Here is a 9,931-nt window from a genome sequence, read left to right on the forward strand (position 1 = left end):
TTGCTCTTACTCAATAAATTAAAGTACCATTTTGCATCAACTTTTGAGATGAGAAATTAAAATGAAGGAGTTATAGCAACCTAAATGAAGTAGTTTTATTTCTTATTAATGCTATAAAAATTGAGTTGGTTCTACACAATAAAGCTTGTGGAGGACAATAAATAATGATGGTTCAACTAGAATAATTGAGTTAGTCCAGTTAGAAAATTTATAAGGGGAGTACTTAATCATTGCTTAGTTGAATTTACTCAAAAAATTAAATGCAAATTGTTACAACAATTTTTTTAAGTACAGCCAGTGGATTTTTTTTTAGAGTGTAATTGTATTTAACGTTACAGACAAAATGTCTTACACTCATCCAGAGTCTTTAGTTTTGGCTTGAGAAAGGGCTATCAAATTTATCGCGTTAACAGCGGTAATTTTTTTTTTTTTTTTTAATCAATCACGTTAAAATATTTACCGCAATTAACGGATGCACTGCACAACCCACTCATGCATTGTCGCGTTCAATCTATAATGGCGCCGTTTTACTTATATATAGCGCTAAAAGGCAGCGTCAAATGAGTAGAGTGAATTTTAGCAGTCTTTGGAGCCTTTTTGTAATTGGATAAAGCCTTAAAATCCCTCTCTCAACAATTAGAAATATCGTGGGAAGCAATGTGGGGAAGAAAGGTAGTAATTGATCTTTTTCTTAACACCCTATGTTATTTCCCAACGCAGAGAAGATATATCAATTGATGCCACTACGCACAGTCATGGTTGCACTTCCCATCATGCATTTGGGCATGGCTACGGTATCACTTACTGAAAGCAAATACACTAGATGGCAATATTTAGTCACAATATACAAAGTCACATTTATCCTTTAAGAATTACAAGTCTTTCTATCCGTGGATCCCTCTCACAGAAAGAATGTTAATAATGTAAATGCCATCTTGAGGATTTATTGTCGTAATAAACAAATACAGTACTTATGTACTGTATGTTGAATGTATATATTCGTCCGAGTTTCATTCATTTTTTTCTTAATGCATTGCCAAAATGTATATGATCGGGAAAAATTATCGGGAATGATTGGAAGTGAATCGGGAGCAACAAAAAAAAAGCAACGGATCGGGAAATATCGGGATCGGCAGATACTCAAACTAAAACGATCGGGATCGGATCGGGAGCAAAAAAACATGATCGGAAAAACCATAGCCCCCACAGTCAAACATGGCTGAAGTTCCCTGATGTTTTGGGGTTGCTTTGCTACCTCTGGCATTGGACTGCTTGACTGTGTGCATGGCATTATGAAAAGCAATTATAAAAGCTTTAAATAGCTTATTCAGAGTGTCCCTTTCATGCATCTTGTCAGATGAACTGCTTGTATATATGACCATGTCTTTGTGTGTATCATGATACGATGTTTGAATAAACTGGAACTGAAATCTGAATACTACCAACAAACTTTGCAGCATTTTGTAGGGCCCAATGTGAGAAAGCTGGGTCTTCCAGCAGGAGAATGACCCAAAACACACTTCAAAAAGCACTAGAAAATGCTTTGAGAGAAAGCACTGGAGACTTCTAATGTGGCCAGACCGGAATCCCATAGAACACCTGTGGAGAGATCTGAAAATGGCACCCTTCAACTTTCAGGGACCTGGAGCAGTTGGCCAAAAAAGAATGGTCTAAAATTCCAGCAGAGCATTGTAAGAAACTCATTGATGGATACCGGAAGCAGTTGTGCACAGTTATTTTGTCTAAAGGTTGTGCTACCAAGTAGTAGGCTGAGGCTGCCAATACTTTTGTCCGGCCCATTTTTGGTGTTTTGTGTAAAATGCTAATGAGTTATTTTTTTGTTATTGTCTTTTGTATTTTTTCATTGCAGGCAAAATAAATGAAGCTATTACTACTAAACACTTGTAATTGCAATCATTTTCTGGGAGCAATTGAGCAGTATCTGACAGAATTGCAGGGGCGCCAATACTTTTGGCCAGCACTGTATTTTCACAAATGTTATAAAGGTTTAAAAGTTACTTAGTGTTGCTTGAAGGAAATTCCGCAAGATGCTGGTATGACTAGGAACATCTGTCAGCTTATAGTTTCAGTGCATTTTTAATGTACAATGAGCCTTATGAAAATTCATTAGCTGCGTGACTGTGTTAGCCTCATGGGCAGCCTTTTCTAACAGTGTGATTTATGCTACCATGGCTTCCATTTGTTGCTGTTTTTTTTCAATGTATTGGACTACAATGTTGTGAAAATCACCAGTGACTGAGTGGATCTGCAAAATATAACACACTGAGACAATATCGCATGGGAACATGCGCCATTAATCATAATGCTCTATAATGTCAATGTAAATCTGCGTTGGTGACCCAGACATGAGATGCACACCCACAACATCTTACGGAACAGGCCGACGAAATACTTGAAATACTTGTCTTTATTGCACAGCATCTCTGAGAGGAAAGAGATGAATCCATTCATGTGTGTGTGTGTGTGTGTGTGTGTGGAGATCAAACATCACATTGCAGACACACACTGTAGCAGCCCACATATCTTACCTGTGTGACATTTGAAACCATAAGAAGCAGAATATCAAATCTGATTTGAAAATATACACACGTACACATCTGATTCACAATTGTGCAAAGCTTGAGACAAGTTTACGATGAGGATACACTGCACGATCCAATGCAGGGGTGGAAAATCTTCCTGACAAGAGGGCGGCCATTTCATTCACTATGAAGGCTATTACAACACTCCAGCAAATGTTTATTATTGTACTTCATGTTTATTTGAAGTTTTACAGGGTTATTGTATGTTTCAACACTGGTAAAATTATTTTGTCAAATTTACGGTAAAATACTGACTGTTGTGGTTGCCAGTAGTTCAGTTAAATATACGGTGACAATGTAAAAGATACCACAGTACACCAAAAAAAAAAGGCTGTATAATTTACGGTAAAATACCAGCCGTTCTGGTACCCTCAACTGTAAAAAAAAAAATGTGGTGACAATGTAAAAATCAATACGATAATGTAAATAAATTCCGTATAATTTACGGGAAAATTCCTTCAACTGTGGCTGCCGGCAAGGTTAAAGTCGTTACGGTAATGGGGGAAAAAACTGTGTAATTTACGGTAATACCGTCAGCTGTGGTTACCGGTATTTTACCGTAAATTTCACAGAGTAAATGTAAAAGTCATTACGGTACTGGAAAAAAAGTTGTATAATTTATGGTAAAATACTAGCAGTTACCGTAATGACTCTTATCACTTGAAACTGCAGATTGGAAATTACACAGTGAATTTTACCTTAAACTTCACAGGTAAAGCAAAAATACTGACAGCTGTGGTTACCGGTAATTTACCGTAAATTTCACAGAGTAAATGTAAAATACATTACGGTACTGGAAAAAAAAAAATTGTATAATTTACGGTAAAATACTCGCAGCTGTGCTTGCCAGTAGGTCACTGTAAATTATAGTTTTTTTCCTCATTACCATAATGACTTTTACATTCATTTTATTCTTAACACTTGAAGCAGCAGAATGGAAATTACACTGTGAATTTTACGGTAAACTACTAGCAACCACAGTTGCCAGTACATTTACACGGTGAAATTTACGGTAAACTAAAAATACTGGCAGCTGTGGTTACCGGTAATTTGCTGTAAATTTCACAGATTAAATGTAAAAGTCATTACAGTACTGGAATTTGTTTTTTTTTTATAATTTACGGTAAAATACTGGCAGCTGTGGTTGCCAGTAGTCCACTGTAAATTATTGTTATTCTTCTCATTACCGTAATGACTTTTACATTCATTTTATTCTTAACACTTGAAATGGCAGAATGGAAATTACACTGTGAAATTTACGGTAAACTACTGGCAACTACAGCCGCCAGTACATTTACACTGTGAAATTTAAAGTAATCCACAAATACTGGCAGCTGTGGTTACTGGTAATTTACCGTAAATTTCACAGAGAAAATGTAAAAGTCATTACGGTACTGGCAAATATTTGTATAATTCACGGTAAAATACTGGCACTTGTGGTTACCAGTAGTTCACTGTAAATTATAGTTTTTTTTCTAATTACAGTAATATCTTTTACCTTGCCGGTAGCCACAGTTGAAGAAGTTTTCCCATAAATTTTATGGAATTTATTTACATTATCGTCATGATTTTTACATTATCACACCGGACTTTTTACGGTGCAGGCAACCAGAGCTGCAGGTATTTTACCATAAATCAGTGGTCTCCAAACTATTCCACATAGGGCCGCAGTGGGTGCAGGATTTCACTCCAACAAAACAAGACCACACCTTTTCACCAATCTGGTGTTTTATAAGTGTAATCAGTTGATTGCAGTCAGGTGCTGCTTGTTTTAGTACAAACCACATCGGTTAAAAGGTCTGTGCTTGATCGGTAGGAACAAAAACCAGGACCCACAGCGGCCCTCGAAGACCACTTTGGAGACCCCTGCCGTAAATTATACAGACTTTTTTTTTGTGCACTATGATATCTTTTTCGTTGTCACCATATATGACGAAAAACACAGACAAGGCTGAAAAAGCAGTTTCTGCTCTTGCACTCCTCTTTAAATAAACTGCTGCATTTTAAGCCAAAACAACTGCTGTGTTTAATAGAACAATATGCTTATATGCTGCTATATGCACATTAAGCCTCTGAATTATTTTTAATTTGTCCGTTTTACCCTGGATACCGTCGTTTACAGACGTTGCGCAACCGCTTTTTTTTCAACCCAGCCATAAAAAGAAGGTAAGTAATTATATTTATTATTCGAAATGTCTGTCAGTTTTTAGCTTAGAATCATTAATTGATGTCTAATATTTAGTTTTATTTATTTATTAAATATTATTTATTTGAACAAATGACGTCAAAATGAAAAAAAATGACGTCTGGAAATAAGTCACCGATAGCTACCTCATAACTATCGCTAATTTTTTTTTTTCTATATGTTAGTCGCATTTCCCCCAGTATTTTAGATGATAAATAATTGATCCAAAAAAAAAACAACAACAACAAAAAAAACATTTAAAATAGGGCTGTCAAAATTATCGCGTTAATGGGTGGTTTTTTTTTTTTTTTTTTAATTTTTATTAATCACGTTAAAATATTTGACGCAATTAACGCACATGCCCCGCTCAAACAGATTAAAATGACAGCACAGTGTCATGTCCACTTGTTGTGTTTTGTCGCCCTCTACTGGCGCTTGAGTGCGACTGATTTGATGCACCATGAGAACTATGTAATTATTGACATCAACAATGGTGAGCTACTAGTTTATTTTTTGATTGAAAATTTAAAAAATGTTATTAAAACCAAAACATTAAAAGGTTTTTTTTTTTTATAAAATTTCTACAACTTGTACTAACATTTATCTTTTAAGAACTACAAGTCTTTGTATCCATGGATCGCTTTAACAAAATGTTAATGTTAATGCCATCTTGTTGACTTATTGTGATATTAAACAAATACAGTACTTATGTACAGTATGTTGAATGTATATATCCGTCTTGTGTTTTATCTTTCCATTCCAACAGTAATTTACAGAAAAATATGGCATATTTTATAGATGGTTTGAATTGCGATTAATATTTTTTAAATTTTTTAAAAAATTAATGGTTTGACAGCCCTAGTTTAAAAGCATCAACATATGAAAAAGAAAATTTCGACCACCAATTGATGTCTGTGATTTCTGCATCACAACCCTTGTTATATGACCATGTTTCACCCATAAAATCCCCCCAAAATCTGGCTGTGGCCATTCGCAGCTGTGTCATGACAATCGTTGATACATGCTACATGGGAGTTTTTGGATTTAAAAGAGGTAAGTACGCGATAATATCTCGTTAAAATCATGGCATCTTTGTTTGTGCTCTCTCATTCTCTCAACACCAGTTAGGGTTTTGCTGTTTAAAACATTTTATTTTTAAATGCCCACAGAAAATTGAGATTTTAAACTTTCCAGTGATGTATCACACATACAAATAGGACAATTTTGAAATTTGGCCAAATTGGGGGTCTCAGAGCAGGACTTCAAGTCACTTGAGTGTTTTCCGCCATATTTAATGGCAAACTACTGGCAGCCACAGCTGCCACTTTTTACTGTAAATTTTACAGATTTTTTTTAACAGTGAAATTTGCTTTTTGCAACTGTTCCTTTGAGGTTTTGTTTGTTTTTAGAATCTCACGGGCAGGCAGACGGAATGCTTTTGCTGGCCACTTATGTCCCACATATCATAGGTTTCCCACCCGATTTAATGAAATTCAGTATAAGAGGGAATAAAATGTCTGCCTTTTAAGAAATAGAAACACAAATCTCTCTCAAAATGTGTATTATTGTGGTAGTTCTAATATTTGGACTTGTTCATTTTGTTTAATTATGGGTAACCAAAGTGTGAGGAACACCTCCGCGTAGTAGTGCAGCACAGTACACTGCATACTTCCATAAGAAATAATAATAAATAAATACAACAATTATTATTAAACATACAGGTTGAAGATACAGCAATAAATAAAAATACATTTAAAAATGTAATAATTTAATATAATACTTACAAAATAATTTAATAATTAAAAAGCATAATGAAAAAAGGATAATAAATTAAATAATAAAAAAAATATATAGTCAAATTAATAATGACAAAACCGAGTATTTATTTGTTAAGGCAATTTTTTTTAAAAATATAATAATGCGCAGATTTTTTTTTAAAAAACAATTTTTAATTGTGCATGTTTTTTGGCCTTTTTTTGTGTGTGTGTGTCATTTTAGGCATGACAACAGCAGTCACCCAACAATAATGTCCATTGATTCTTCATGTATGAATTAGAATTAGATCTTTTTCCAACACTATATCATGTCATATACAATAAAATACATTTAACCTGTGGATTTCCTCTCTCCCCACGCAATGGCTTTGAACTGTTATTTATGGCATCTGCTTATTCACATTGTTGCTAATCGAAAATAAATGAAAGGATCACCCTCTGCAGCATCTGAAGCGCACCAGTTTGTGGAAAGCTTTCTTGAAATCCTCATTGGACATGGTGTATATGATGGGGTTGATGAGGGAATTCAGGTAACCTAGCCAGGTGAAGAAGTCAAAGAGCTCGGGGATATGACAGGCGTCGCATGTAGCCACCACCAGGGTGTAGATGAAGAAAGGCAACCAGCACACGATGTACGCGCCCAGAATGATGCCCAGCGTCTTGGTGGCCTTCCTCTCCCTCGCCGCAGAGATGCGCTTCTTCTCCAGAGCCGCGTCGGACAGAGTCACCTTCACCTGACTGTCGCTGGTGGACGAGTTGGTGTCGCTGCAGGACGGCGCGTCGTGCCTGCCGCCCTGCAAGGGGCTGGTGGAGGCGTTGGAGCCGGGAGAGCCCGTAGCCTGCAGGTACGCCGAAGTGAGCCTCTTGCCCGCCGCCTTCTTTTTCTTTTTCGGCGACTGCTTGAGGATGCGTTTGCGCGCCTCCACGTAGATGCGCCCGTAGAGGACGATGAGCAACAGGGTGGGGATGTAGAAGGCGCCGAAGGTGGAGTAGATGGTGTAGAAGATGTGGTCGGTGTTGACGCTGCAGCTGGTCAACTCGTCCGCTTTGACCTGCCTCCAGAAGAGCGGCGGCAGAGAGATGGAGATGGCGATCACCCAAGCGGTAGCCACCATGCCGGCCGCGCGTCCCGGCGTGCGCTTTTTGGAGTACTCCACCGCGTCCGTGATGGCCCAGTAGCGGTCCAGGGCAATGACGCACAAGTGGAGGATGGACGCCGTGCAGCAGGTGATGTCTGACGACAACCACACGTCGCACACCACCTGGCCCAGCGTCCACTCGTGGATGACCGTGTAGAGGACGCACACGGGCATGACTAGGATGGACACCAGCAGGTCGGTGACGGCCAGCGAGGCGATGAGAAAGTTGGCGGGCGTCTGGAGTTTCTTGGACTGGGAGATGGTGGCGATGACGAAGGCGTTGGACAAGCTGGTAGCCAACGTGATGGCGGAAAGGAGCGATGCCAGGGTGATCTGGTAGGCGAGGCTTTGCGCACCCCAGCCCGCCTCAGGCGCGTCCTCCGGCTGGCTGATATTGGAAGCGTTCACCGGCGGGGTGGGCTCCATTTCACCGGCGCCCTCCATCACTTCTCGAGTCACTCTTAGGTCATATTTTTAACCAAAGTCGACTCCTTAACGCCATAGCGCCAATTCTTTTGACTTGTAATCCACTCCCTGCGGGGATAAAAGTTCACCGCTCTTCATCGTGACGACGCACAATGATGATTTGCGGCCGTTCCAGCGTGCGAGGGACATAATCCGCGAGGAAGGTGAAAAGTTCTCCAGACGTTCGACTCCTCGGACGCCTACGTAGGGTGACTGACGAGGCGAGTCTCAAAGTGCTGCTTTTTATACAGTCTGTGACATCAACTGATGTCTCCATGAAGGGCCAGACTGTCTGCTGGGTCATAGTGCCCGCGCATCACCAGTCACTTTAGGATGCCCGTCACACGCCGCTCAAGGTATGCGCGTGATAAAGCTGTATAGTATAGCCTTAACGTGAGTTAGAGGTTATTTAAAGCAATATAAATGTTACTGGTGGCGGGAAAACATAGCTGAGATGGTTGAATTGGATTTTTAGCCGTTTTTGTTTGTTTGTTTGTTCGGCAGTTTGACAAATCTGACAACGTGTCAGTGCTGTAATTTTGTAACTAGACTTTCTTCATGCTCTCCGTGGAATGAATGAATTGTTGGATGGATAGTTGGATGCACAACATGTGGTTGGACGGATGGATGGAGTTAGATAGTTTAATAGCAGCAACGTGTAGTTGGATAGATGGTTGGATGGCAGCCACATATGGTTGTACGGCGGGATGGTTGGATGATAGTTGGATGCAGCAGCATGTGGTTGGACAGATGGATGGAGTTAGATGGATAGTTTAATGGCAGCAACATGTAATTGGATGAATAGATGGATAAATGGATAGATGGACGGTTGGATGGCAGCCCCATTTGGTTGTACGGAGGGATGGTTGAATCATAGTTGGGTGGATAGTTGGATGGGAGCAACATGCGGTTGTACGGATGGATGGTTGGATGGATGGATAGTTGGATAGCAATGTGGATGGATGGTTGGCTGGATAGTTGGATGATAGTTGAATAAATGGATGGATGGATGGATGGATGGATGGATGGATGGATGGATGGATGGATGGATGGATGGATGGATGGATGGATGGATGGATGGATGGATGGATGGATGGATGGATGGATGGATGGATGGATGGATGGATGGATGGATGGATGGATGGATGGATGGATGGATGGATGGATGGATGGATGGATGGATGGATCATAGTTGGATGGATAGTTGGATGGGAGCAACATGCGGTTGTACGGATGGATGGTTGGATGGATAGTTGGATAGCAATGTGGATGGATGGTTGGCTGGATAGTTGGATGATAGTTGAATAAATAGATGGATGGATGGATGGATGGATGGATGGATGGATGGATGGATGGATGGATGGATGGATGGATGGATGGATGGATGGATGGATGGATGGATGGATGGATGGATGGCAGCAACATGTCGTTGGATGGATGGATGGATGGATGGATGGATGGATGGATGGATGGATGGATGGATGGATGGATGGATGGATGGATGGATGGATGGATGGATGGATGGATGGATGGATGGATGGATGGATGGATGGATGGATGGATGACAGCAACATGTCGTTGGATGGATGTATTAACTTTCATTCAACAGCAGGTAGGTAGCTAGGTAGGTGAGCAGGCAGGCAGAATGGTGGCTAAACAGCTCTGCTAGGCTGTTTTCAAGAAAATTATTCCTCAATTTTTTTGGCGACTAGAAACCAAGAACCGGAGTTATTGAATGGTGAGAGTAGCTCACCAAATACGTGT

General features: G+C 39.8%; 1 protein-coding gene across 1 annotated transcript; it reads right to left on the minus strand.

The window, feature by feature from the left end:
- Window positions 1–6,734: 6,734 nt before the first annotated feature.
- Window positions 6,735–8,409, minus strand: htr1b (5-hydroxytryptamine (serotonin) receptor 1B). Its single transcript, XM_057858524.1, has one exon. The coding sequence runs from the start codon at window positions 8,144–8,146 to the stop codon at window positions 6,995–6,997; it is 1,152 nt and encodes a 383-aa protein (XP_057714507.1). The 5' UTR covers window positions 8,147–8,409; the 3' UTR covers window positions 6,735–6,994.
- Window positions 8,410–9,931: the final 1,522 nt, after the last annotated feature.

Source organism: Corythoichthys intestinalis, chromosome 15, assembly GCF_030265065.1.
Source record: "Corythoichthys intestinalis isolate RoL2023-P3 chromosome 15, ASM3026506v1, whole genome shotgun sequence".
Classification (NCBI taxonomy): Eukaryota; Metazoa; Chordata; class Actinopteri; order Syngnathiformes; family Syngnathidae; genus Corythoichthys; species Corythoichthys intestinalis.